Source organism: Neomonachus schauinslandi, chromosome 16, assembly GCF_002201575.2.
Source record: "Neomonachus schauinslandi chromosome 16, ASM220157v2, whole genome shotgun sequence".
NCBI lineage: Eukaryota > Metazoa > Chordata > Mammalia > Carnivora > Phocidae > Neomonachus > Neomonachus schauinslandi.
Window position 1 is genome coordinate 23,129,999 of NC_058418.1, and position 12,663 is coordinate 23,142,661.

At 50.0% G+C, this 12,663-nt stretch overlaps 1 protein-coding gene across 1 annotated transcript in view; it reads right to left on the bottom strand.

Annotated features, from left to right (window-relative positions):
• The window catches only part of MYLK3 (myosin light chain kinase 3), a 35,254-nt gene extending 22,864 nt beyond the window's left edge, over positions 1-12,390 (bottom strand). The window contains exons 1-4 of the mRNA XM_021704900.1: positions 11,914-12,390; positions 5,825-5,915; positions 4,425-4,830; positions 55-506 (exon numbers count right to left, since the gene is read on the bottom strand). Of these exons, the coding sequence (XP_021560575.1) occupies positions 55-506; positions 4,425-4,830; positions 5,825-5,915; positions 11,914-12,390 (1,426 nt within the window). The remainder of the gene's footprint in view (positions 1-54; positions 507-4,424; positions 4,831-5,824; positions 5,916-11,913) is intronic.
• Positions 12,391-12,663: the final 273 nt, after the last annotated feature.

Consider the following 12,663-nt stretch of genomic DNA (forward strand, 5'->3'; position numbering starts at 1 on the left):
GGAGAAGGCCCCCAACCCCGCTCACCCTGGGGCACCAGCAATGGGTTCACTTACCCAGAACCACGCTGCCAGGCTCCTCTCCAGGGGGCGTCCTCCTTCCTGCTCCATCTCTGCCCGCACCCCCGGCTGTGCGGTCCTCCCCGGGCTCAGCGTTTCCTGCACCCTCGCCTTTGTCCTGCCGCCAGCCCGGGCCTCCGGCATCGGCTCCTTTGTCCCTCCTGGCCCCGCTTGGTCCCGTGGCCGACTCGGCCCCAGGCCCCTGCTTCTCCTCTGCCTTTGCTCCCTCATGGCTGCTCCGTTTCCGCAGTGGGGAAACCTTGCTGGCTCCTTTCGGGATCTGTTTTTCTGACTTGGTTGCAGGGGTCTGGGGCACGGGCCCAGGTGGGTCCTGCTCACCTGGATGGGCAGCTGCCGGAGCCTCCACAGGGGGTGTGGGTCTGAGGCCGCCCCCTCGTGTCACAAGCAGCTCCCCGGGGGTGTCCGTCTCCTGCACATGGATGGAGATCCTGGGGCAGAGAGAAAACACGGCCTTAAAAGCAAGGACTCGCGAGTCACCACAGACCTGGGTTCAAATGCCTGCTGCCGCCATTCAAGGATCACAGCCTATTGGCCTCCGTTTCTCATCCAGAAAAAGGGACCTTGCAGTTATTATAATAGTAAGGTAGATTGTGTTTAGAACCAGCAGACCCCAACCCCTGACTACCTCTGCCCAGACAGGACACCAGGGAGAGGCTGGGTTCAGTGAGATGGTACCATCCACTCTGAGGACTCCAGTGGATGAGCGGCCAAGGAAGGCTGAAGTACCTGAGATGGACACTGGCAGGCATCTGATGCCCCCGAAGGCCTTAGAAACCTGCTTCTGCCCCAGGAGGCAGGAGACCTGGGCTCTCCTCTCTAGGCCTCAGTCTCCCTTTCAGTTAAATGAAGAAAGGGTGAGCCAAGTCAAATATCCCACTGGAAACCCCAGGTCAGACATATTTTATTGAAATCAGACAACTGCGGGGCGCCTGGGTGGCTCAGTCGGTTAAACATCCAACTCTTGCTTTTAGCTCAGGTCATGATCTCAGGGTTGTGGGATCAAGGCCCATGTGAGGCTCCCTTGCTCAGTGGGGAGTCTGTTTGAAATACTCTCCCTCTGCCCCTGCCCGCACTCTCTCTCCCTCCCAGATAAATAAAAAAAATATTTTTAAAAAAATCAGGCAACTGCTCATACAGACTGGACTCCTCGTTCCCCTTGGACACGTAGGTCTGGCTGTGCTGGGCATGTCTGCATAGCTGAGAAGCAGCTCCCCCTCCTGACAGACCCTGCTGCACCCTGGCAATGCCACTGGGCCCACTTTGCGTCCATCTCCATTACCCAGACCTTGCGACATCAGGTTTGGGACCCCAGCTAGAGGTCAGGAAGGCCCTCTGAGCCCTGACGATGTTCAGAGGGAAGGACCTGACCCCGGGAGCCATGACCCCCAAGGGTTCGACCCTCCCTCTCAGAGTTGCCCTGCTCTGACTACTCTTCACAACCCCACTGCTGGGGGTCTATGTGTGTAGGGGTGGGGTGAGGAGGTGAGTGTCTGGCATGGACTGAGTCTCAGGAGGGAGCCCAGCAGCCTCCTCTCTGGTCTTAGCTCTGGACGACGTTGCTGGACAACTTTGGACAAGGCCGGGATCAGCTCCCTTTTCTGTCAAACAGAGACATTGATACCTCACAGAAGTGCTGAGAGTCCACGGAGCGGAGAAAGCCCCAGGGGTCCCAAAATGAGGCTCAAGAGGGTACAGCTACTGTGGAAAACAGGATGGTGGTTCCTCAAAAATTTAAAAATAGGACTACCTTATGACCCAACAATTTCACTTCTTTTTTTTTTTTTAAAGATTTTATTTATTTATTTGACAGAGAGAGACACAGCGAGAGAGGGAACACAAGCAGGGGGAGTGGGAGAGGGAGAAGCAGGCCTCCCACGGAGCAGGGAGCCCGATGCGGGACTCGATTCCAGGACCCTGGGATCATGACCTGAGCTGAAGGCGGATGCTTAACGACTGAGCCACCCAGGCGCCCAGCAATTTCACTTCTTAAAACGTATCCAAAAGAATTTAAAACAGAGTGTCAAAGAGATATTTGTACACCTGTGTTCATAGCAGCATTATTCACAACAACCAAATGTGGAAGCACCCCAAGTGTCCATCGAGGATGAATGGATAAGCAAAATGTATAATATCCATACAAAGGAATATTGTTTGATCTTAAAGAGGAAGGAAATCCTGTTACATGCTGCTACCTGGGTGAACCTCGAGGACGTTATGCTAAGTGAAATAAGCCAGTCACAAAAAAAACTGATTCCACATGTATAATTCCACTTATATTCAGTACCTACAGTAGTCAAATTCAGAGACAGAAAGTGCAATGGTGGTGGCCATGATCTGGGGGGTGGGCAAAATGGGAGTTGTTTGATGGTTACAGAGTTTCAGATTTGCAAGATGGAAATGTTCTGGAGATCTGTGTCACAACAACCTGAATATACTTAACACTCCGGCATTGTACGCTTACAAATGGTTCAGTTGGTAAATGTTATGTGTTTTTTCACCATAATGAAAAAAAGTGAGGCTTTTCCCCAGCAGTTGAAGGCCCAGCCCCCTCCCTGAGCTGCAGCGGGTCCTCTGAAAGCTGCGCCAGTTCCTGGATGCACCTGACTCGGTACAAGGCTGTCCACAGCCAGCCTCAGGCGGGAGGCAGCCGAAGACCCCCCAGCCCCAGGCCCCTCGGGAGGAGTGAGTGTGGGTTGGTGATGACAGGGGAGGGTGCGAAGGGTGGCATCCGAGCCTGGCCCGGGCCTTGTCTCCACTGAGGGCCACGGGAACTGCAGGAAGCCCGTTGCTGGAAGAGCATCCAGGTGGTCAGGTGGCCAGCTGATAAAGCCAAGAGTCACTGCTGTCCCACTTGGAGTTCACAGCGAGCAGGGCATGGGATGACCCCAACGCACTGCCACACATTCGCATGGCGCTGAGTGCCCAAGGCTTTCCCTCCGGCTGCCCCAGGCTGATCAATTACAGCCCTGTGTTCCTCCAGCTCCAGCTGGGGCCTCAGTATCCTCTGTACGGGCAGCCACTACTAGCTGGGGAAGGGCAGGGAGTGATCTCTCCACTTCCTGAGCCCCAAGGCAGGTCTAGTGTGCCTGAAATTCAGCTCAGGGCTGAAACGGACATAGAGACCTTTCCCCTCATGCAGAATCTTTTGGGGGCCCCTAGCAAGTTCATGGAAAGTCCACCCCGTCCCTAGATTCCATATTTACAGCGCTGGCCAGGATCCAGGGAAGCCCTCCTTTTAGCTGGTTAAGATCTCCCACAGACTCTCATTTCCTTCCAGAACAAAGGCAGACCAACGATCTGGGCTTTCTGCTGGTCACCATAGCACACAGACACCAGCTCCCCTCCCTGCACCAGGCCTAGGGAAGGGAGGGGGCTCTGTTACAAAAAAGGACAACCTGGGGCAGGTGCAGGAGGGCACCAGACCCCCTTAAGACAGGGAAGCACAACACACTTCAGTGGGCCGCCCTGGGGGCCGGGATGCACTGTTCCACAGGGCTGGGAACACAGGGCTAGGGAGAGCGTGGCAGCCAGCAGCTTCTGGCTCTTCATTATCCTGCACTGTGTCTGCTGAGGGCCGAGGGCTGGTCCTGAGGCGGTGTTCTGAGGACACAACCCCACCTTCAGGACCCCAAGTATAATCATCCTGAAGGCCCCGCTGGATTGACTCAGCCCATGCCAACCTCCCTCTGAATCCCCATCCTTCTCTCTCCAACTTAGTATTTGGGACCTAATTAAATGCTGACCTGAGGAGGCAGGATGGTGCAGTGGTTAGGAGCAGATTCTGGAGCCCAACAACCTGGATTCAGATTTCAACTTTGTGATCCCTGGCTGTGTGGCCCTGGGCACTCTCAGCCTGTTTCCTCATCTCCACACTCTCACCTCCCGGGAATGTTGTGAGAACACAGCGGGATGGTGTCTGTGGAAGGCGTGGCCGATGCCAGCACCTAGGATTGTGCTGTGAGCCCTGGCTTATAACTATGACAGCTGTTCTAAGAGCCCCGCTCCACAGTGGAATCACCCACGGAGCTTGCAAAAAGAAAGAGAGAAAGAGAGAGTGAGGGAAGGAGGGGAGGAAGGCAGGGAGGGAGAGAGGGGAGGGAAGAAGGATACCTGAGCCTCATTCTAGACTGAATAAATCAGACTCTCCGGGCATTGGTATTTTAAAAATTCCTTTCAGTTAATTCTAATGGACACCAGGTGAGAAACAGTGCTCTAAATTCCCAAGAGCAGTGCCTACGCCTTCCCTGTCTTCCCCTCATGAAGCTCGCCAGGACTGCGCAGACAACTCCCCCTGAGGGGCTACTGTTCATTCCTTCCCTCGCCCGGCATGGAGGAACTCCCCTTACCTTGGAGGTGTTTCTCCACCACTGTGAGCTGCCTTGGCTTGGACTGGCAGCCCTGGAGTCAGCCTCATGCCTGCCCCTGAGGGCTGCGGGTCAGGCCTGCTGAATGATGGTCCTTGTTCTGTACCGGGTAAAGCCTCCTGGCTGGTGGGGGCCTCACGGACCCCGGTGGATGCTGCAGACAATTCCTGGCCAGTCCCAGGCTTCTCAACGAATGCTCCGGGAGCTTTGGCTTCTGCCTCCATGGGCAGCGGCAGGAGGCCAGGGGGCACTTGGGCTGGGCCAGGAACTCCTTCTTCCTGCCCTGGTGGGGCCTCTGCCTGGGTGGGGAGGCCAGATCCTATCTCTGAAGCATTGACAGGGCTCAGCCTCTCCACCGTCCCCTCTGGGAGGCTCGCCTGCTGGCTCTCTACGGGAAAACAGGAAGCATAAAAATGCATTCCTACATGGAGGACTCTATCCTAAAGATATTGCAAAGGATCTGCAAAGGCCATTCAGCGCAGCATGTTTATAATAGGCAGACTGGAAACAACCCAAGTGACCAACAGTAGGAGGCTGCTTGACTAAACCATGGCCCGTCACCCAGGAGCACTGCATAGCCATAAAAAATAGAGAGACGCGAATATCTCCAGATGTGGCTATGGAGTGATCTCAGGATATACTGAGTGAAAAGTGAAATAAGAGCCAGGTGGAGAAAAGTGTGTCTGGTGTGCTTCTGTTTGTCTAGGAAGGGAAGGTGTGTGTGTGTGCGTGCGTGCGTGTGTGTGTGCGTGCATGCGTGTGTAAGGGTGTGTGTGTAAGGGTTGTGCGTGCATGTGTGTGCATAAGGGGGTGTGTGTGCGTGTGTAAGGGTGTGTATGCATGTGTGTGCATAAGGGTGTGTGTGTAAGGGTGTGTGCGTGTGTGTAAGGGTGTGTGTGCGTGTGTGTGCACATGTGCACGCACATGCAGGTGCATGTGTATAACCACTTAGAACATCGCTTAAAGACACAGAAAGATAAGAAAAAATTTTGTAAATGGTTCCATATGCAAGGGAGGAACAAGGATAGAAGCTAGACTTAATATCCCTTGTTTTGTCCATTTGACTTCAGAACCATGTCAATATTACACGAAGTTGTAAAAGAAAATGAAACTTGAATAAAAGCAATCCATAAAGATGTAAAGCAAAGTGAAATAGACCTGAGATTCAAGTTGGTGGCATAGCTTACACAGAAAGGAGCTAGTCCAAGTGACTTTGGAACAGCAATACATAGTGGGATATATGGAAAGGATTAAAAAAAATGAAAAAAAAAAGAAGCTTCAACAGTTTTTTAGCAATCACATTGTTGGTGGGGGCACTGGTATTTTTCTTCTGAAGCTATTATGCATGCAATGTGGGATACAGCAAATGGGGTCCCACTCACCTTCCCAAGGCCCCCTGATCTCGGCTTGCACAGCTCTGGTGCTCAGTGCATGCTTTGGTTTTGCTCCTTTCTCTTCCACTCTATCTTTGTTCTGAAAGAACAATCATCATCATCATCATCACATCATCATCAACATCATTGTTCAGGCCACAAACATTTGTTGAGCACCTATCCTGTGCTTAATGTAGAAGTATTTAGGTTACTTCACCTGGTCTCACAGTAACACTAGAGGGTAGATATTGCTACTGTCATTTTAGAGATAAAGATACTTATCCAAAGTCACCAAGTTCTTTCTAATGTGTCATCATATTGCCAGTAAGGGGCAGACCTGATAGGGGCTTCTAAATAGACTGTACTTCAAAGTACTTAAACCAGGGATGGAAAATAAATTTAAAGTGTCAATTCAGATCAGTCTGTCATGGCTATTAGAGTGTTGGCTTGGCTTGGATTCTAAAGTCCGATTAACCCATGCCTGTTTGCGGGGCAAGGGGCAGGGAGGAGGGCTGGAATTAACAGTGCCTGCCAGGGAACCGGGTGCATCCTACCGTCAGCCCTTTACAGAACAGTAGTGCGGCCGGAAGCACAGCCTCTCCCTGACTCTGGAGCCAGGACCTGCTGGATTTAAACCCCAACTTCACCCCTAACTTCTCTGTATCTCCCTTTCCTCATCTGTGAAGTGGGGAGAATCATATTATCTGCCTCGGAGAGTTAATAAGAGGATTGGGGGAGTCGATCTGTGGATGCCCTGACAAGTGTGCCCAGCGCACGGTATGTGCCAGGAGCTCCGGGGATTTTATCCTGCCTGAGACAGGGAGCTCTCTGCCATCAGTGACTCAACTGATTGATGCGTGGGTCAACTGTGTGAGGCCTGGAGGAGCTCGAAGCAGCTCTTCCTTTAACTCTGAGTGGTCTGTACCAGGCCAGTGTTCTTCCTCCCGAAATGGTAGAACATTCACTATTTCCAAGTGTAAATATTTCTACACGGCCTGACTCCTTGCCGGGTCCCCCTGGTGCTTCTGGAAGTTTTAAGCCTTTGACTGGTACAGCCCCTCAGACTCCTCCTGGTCTTTATCATAGCAGCAGGTCTGGTCAAGGCACTCACCTCTGAAGGCCCTTTCCCTTGCCTGGGCCACAGAGGCCCCAGCTGGGAGCCAAAATGAGCTTGAGACACATTTTGTTTGGCCTGCGCAGCATTTAAAATTTTTAAATTTGTTACCAACACTTTAAATCTAGGAGACTTTTACATTAAAATTCTAAGTTCCCTTTTGGGGCTTAGGATTGTTCTACATTCTGATTGTGGTGGTGTTGATTTGGGTGTATACATTTGTTGAGCGGTGTACTTAAAATGTACATTCTGTGTGTGTGTGTGTGTGTACCATTTATTGTATATAAATTATACCTTCATAAAACTGATTAGAAACAATTCTAAGCTCCCAGATGCTCCTGAAAAAATCTGAAGATCTGGCAACTTTAGGCCCACATGGCAAAAATTGGCTGGAGCAGTCCCCGCTAACGGGGCACCACAGTCCTCCCGACTTTAGAATGCCTCCCTGGCACTAAGCAGGAGGGTTGGTCCCACTGTTTTTCCTACACTGTACCCACTTCTCTGCACCCTACTACCTGCTCATCCTTTTGGGATTCCAGCACACCATGCTTTGTCCTCTTGCAGGTAACAACCCATGGGAGCCCTGCTGGCATGTGTGGGGCACGTAATAAATAAAGCCCAGAAGCTGTCATCATGATTAACACAGCACCATCAATGTGACCTGGATCCCCTTACTCAGCAGAGGCCTCTCCCTTGACCTCTTTCTGCAGACTCCGTCCTGCCACCCCCGTAGCTGGGGGAGCTGGAAGCTTTATCACGGGATGCCTCCTGTGTTACTCCGGTAGAGAGGGACTCGAACACACTGTCCTTTGGCAGACCTTGTGGGCCCAGAGTGTCCTCTGCTCTTGGTGTAGGTAGGCACACACACACACACACACGGGCAAACACACACACGCAGCTGCGTCGTGTCTTCAGGGCTCAGCCTTGTGATCCCTGCGCTGTCCAGTGCATTCAGAGGAAGGAGAAGAGACCCTCGACACCATTCTGGAGGACAGGTGTCTTCTGATTGCCTCTGATTTGGGCCCAACCCTGGCTGAGCCTGACCCTGTCCTTCATGAGAGAGCACCTAGCTTTTAGTAAAAATCGAATTCATTGTTACAACCAAAACAAAGTCCCACTGGGCACTTCAGAAAACCCAAGGAGGACCTTCACAAAGTCCTGGCACAATTTCTTTTCTTTTTTTTTTTTTGGACTTCTAAAAATTGCTAATTCCAGTAGAGTTAATATACAGTGTTATATTAGTTTCAGGTGTACAATATAGTGATTCAAGTGGCGCCTGGGTGGCTCAGTCAGTTAAACATCTGCCTTCGGCTTAGGTCATGATCCCAGGGTCCTGGGACCGAGTCCTGCATCAGGGAGCCTGCTTCTCCCTCTAGCTCTGCCCCCTCCCCCACTCATGCTCCCTCTCTCACTCTGTCTCTCTCTCAAATAAATAAATAAAATCTTTTAAAAAAATAAAAATAACAAAACAAAACAATATAGTGATTCAACACTTCCACACATCACCCGGTGCTCATCACAAGTGCACTCCTTCATCCCCATCACCTATTTCCCCCATCCTCCTACCTACCTCCCCTCTGGTAACATCAGTTTGTTCTCTAGAGTTAAGAGTCTGTTTCTTGGTTTGTCTTGCTCTCTTTTTTCCCTTTGCTCGTTTGTTTCTTAAATTCCACAGTCCTGGCACAATTTTCAAATTTAGGAGCCAGTGCTAGGATTTAATTCAATTCCACAAATCATTACTATACCCTCTTAGGAAACTTGAAGGGGTCTCTAGAAAGTCTCTGTTTTCAGCACCAACAATGTGTTAAATAGCCGGGGCTATTATATCCATTCTCTGACACCTCCTGTGAGGCCCGCCCTGGCCACAGTCCACAGCGGGAAGCAGAGGTCTCGTGTCACAGACCAACAAGGAGCTGACAGTCTGACTGGGGGGCTAGACCCAAACCTGTAGATGGTTACCAACAAGTATATTAAACACAAAGACCAGAAGAGAGATCAGTCACACGCCAAGTTGAACAGAACAGACAAGAAATATTCCAAGAACTCAGAAAAGAGAATGTTCTATGATTTCCCCCATGCAGAAATTCTTAAATATCTGCAAAATGTCTGGTAGCTAATTTCTCTAGTATATGAAGAGCTCTTACGAATCAGTAAGTACAAAAAACTGAAATGGAAAAGGACATGAGCAGACAGTTCACAGAAAAATACAAACGCTTTAAATCTGTGAAAGATGCTGAAACTTCTAGTAAAAGAAATATAAATTAAAAACTAAATTGAGGTATATCATTCTATCTACTTCTGGTTATGTTTGATATTTTCCATAATGAAGAGTTTTAAATTTCTTATGAATTAAAAGAAAAAGAATTAGCACTAGGAAGCATATAATCAGTTGTCTTATTTGAATCTTGATTCAGATAAACAAACTGTAAGAAAAAAAAAGCATAAGATGATTAGGAAAATTCGAACACTGGCTTTGGCAATATTAAATTACTGTTTACTTTTTAGTCATGATAATGGTATCGTAGTTACATTTTTTAAAAGAGCCCTTATCGGGGCGCCTGGGTGGCTCAGTTGGTTAAGCATCTGCCTTCGGCTCAGGTCATGATCCCAGGGTCCTGGGATCAAGCCCCGCATCGGGCTCCCTGCTCGGTGGGAAGCCTGCTTCTCCCTCTCCCACTCCCCCTGCTTGTTTTCTGTCTCTTGCTGTCTCTCTCTCTCTGTCAATTAAATAAATAAATTAAATTAAAAAAAAAAAAAAGAGCCCTTATCTTCTAGATATAAACACTAATGTTTGTGGAGGAAATGATCTAATGTCTCAGATTGGCCTCAAAATAATCTAGAGAGAGGGAAGTCCATGGGGAATAGATGCAACAACATTGGCCTCCCATTATGGGTTCATAGGGTTTGTGATACTAATCTCTTATTTTTATAAATGTTTGAAATTTTTCATATAAAAAAATTTGTATTTTGCAAAAATTTTCAAGTGTTAAAAAAAAACACACTCATAATAAGATCTCAGTTTTCAATCACCTCACAGGCACAGAATAAAAATGTTGGATAACATGCTTTGTTAGCAAAAGGGGAGGAAACAAGCATTCCCATATACCGACAGGAGACTAAATGGGAATAATTCCTTTGAAGGTCACAATTTGGCTTTATGTACATAACTTTACCCTTTGGCTTCACCTTGCCACTTCTAGGAGAGTATCGTAGAGATAAGCTCACACTTCTATGGATACTCACTGCATCATTATTTGTAACAGCTAAAAATGAGAAATAATATAAACAAACAATGATGTGGGACTGGTTAACAAATTAAGACACATCCCCCAACTGGAGCACTCTGCAACTTTAAGAACGAGGAAGCTTTCTATGTATACATATAAAACAATGCCCAAAATATATTAAGTAAAAAAAAAAAAAAATCAAAGCCAGAATAATGTGAGTGATATTTGAGTTAAGACCAAGAGGTGGTGCTTATAGATAAACCGACTACATCTGGGAGGTTTCACAGGAAACAGGCACCTACGTCTGCATGGGGAGGAGGGTGGTCCTGGCGGCTGGGGGCTGGAGTAGGAGGCACATGATACTCTTTATACCACACGAGGCAGACGCTTAACTGCTTAGCCGATCAAGCCCCCCAGGGCCCCGCATGAATGTTTTCGACCATGCGCATATATTAGAGTAATTTTCTTCTTTAAAGCTGAGGTTGATGGGGTGCCTGGGTGGCTCAGTTGGTTAAGTGTCTGACTCTTGATTTTGGCCCAGGTCATGATTTCAGGGTTGTGAGTTCAAGCCCCGTGTGGGCTCTGTGCTGAGGGTGGAGCCTGCTTAAGATTCTCTCTCTCCCTCTCCCTCTGTCCTTCCCCCACCTCACTCTCTCCCCCCTCCAAAAAGTAAATAAATAAATAAAAATAAAGCTGAGGTTGCTTATCAGTGAAAGAGCAGAAGGTCACGCCTCCCCCAAAGGCCAGACTCATAGGAGAGGTGCAGAAAGCAAGGAGCTAGGGGGGAGGGGCATACTTTGAAAGAGGCTGCAGGGCAGGGCGGCAGGGAAGGGGTCAGCAGGGTGAGCTCTGGCCTGGCCGGGGATGAGGAAGGAAGGCCCACTCCTGCAGCTTTGCTCTGGAAAGCCTCAGTAGCTGACACAGAGTCAGGCAGAGCCTCCTGTAGACCCAGCTTATCTCTTGCCAGGAGCTGGTGGATAACTACAGTGATCTGAAATGGTGGCTCCAGGCCGTCTGAGGGTGGCTAAGTGGCTGACTCTTAGCTGTTCCCAAACAGAGTGTTGCCTCTGCACACCTCACTCACACACACACACACACACACACACACACACACAGCCAGCCCGGCCAAACTTCCATTAGCCAGTGGGTTTGATTATGTAATCCTTGGGAACAGCCGCTCCCAGAAATGCCACACTCCTCCCCCAGGCTCCGGCTCCTTCATGGCCTGTGTCCCCCAGGGGTCACTGTCAACACTCATCTTCCAACAAGCAGCTGCACACTCCGCCCACTCTGGGACCCACCGCAAGGTTGGGAACAGGAAGGGGAGGGTTCTAAAAGGGGGTTCTGTTGGGGTAAACTGGCTCCCACCTGTTTCCTACTCTAGGTGTGACAGAACAGAAAGGAGCAAAAAGTCACTAGAATGTCCAATAAGCTTCACTGTCCTCCTCTCCCTAATGGCCCACTTACCCCCACTTCTAGGTGCTCTGAACCTGCCCAAAGCCCCACAGGCCTCACCGAGGCACTGCCTCTTCCTTTCCCTGGGAAGAGCAGCTGGGCAGTGACCTGTCTAGAAGTCCACCTATAATCTTTAAAGTTGTCTCTCCTTTTCCCCCATCAACAGGTCATGCAGGTGGCACAGGAAGGGAACAACAGCTCCTAGTGCTCCTAAGCCTACTCGTCTGGCTAGTGTCCCCACCAGGACCACTGGATCTCCCTTTCAGCCAGAAGGGTACTGGGGTAGGGAAGCAGGAACCAACCTCCAAAGGGCCATCAGCCAGGCTTCCTTTCCTCCAGGGGACACTCCCTTGCATGATGAAATCCACCACCTTCGAGTTCTGGAACACAGTCCCCACCAAAGCTATGGCCTTGTCCACCGCCACTACCATCCTGAACAGGGCTTCAAGCTTGGCGCCATGCTGGGCAGCATCCTGCCGCACAGCCCTCACCAGCTCCAGGACCTCCGGCCACCCAGCCTGTGAGTGAGCTGGAGAAGTGTGGTCAGCTCCACCTGGGCCTAGAATCTGATAGGCTTCCAGCCGGTGTAGACCTTGCTCCAGGTGGCCCATACCTTGGTACACACACTGCAGTTTCTCCGAGACATCTTCTTGGAAATGCAAGAGTTTGTCAACCTTCTCGTTTAGCACATTAAGCTTTTTGTCCATGGTGGTTAAGCAGACCTTGCCTGACACTGGCAGCCCCTGGGTCTCCAAACCCTCCTTGGAGGCTCCAGACATCCTGATGCAGGCTTGACAAGAGCGAGGAATCAGAAAAGCCACAGACTCCTGGTTTTCACTTGGGCAGTGGTACCTGGAAGTTCATTGTTCTTGATAGCTAACAGCCTCACCCCGCAGCACCAACCCACACAGATCATCTGGGTGGTTTAGGGAGCCCAGGGGACCAGGCTGTCTCTAAGCCTTCGCCTTTGCTTATCTCCCGCTCTGCCGTGGCCATGAGTGACAAGCTGGGTTTGGCAAGGCCCTTCTCTTTCAGGCCCTTTTGACATCATG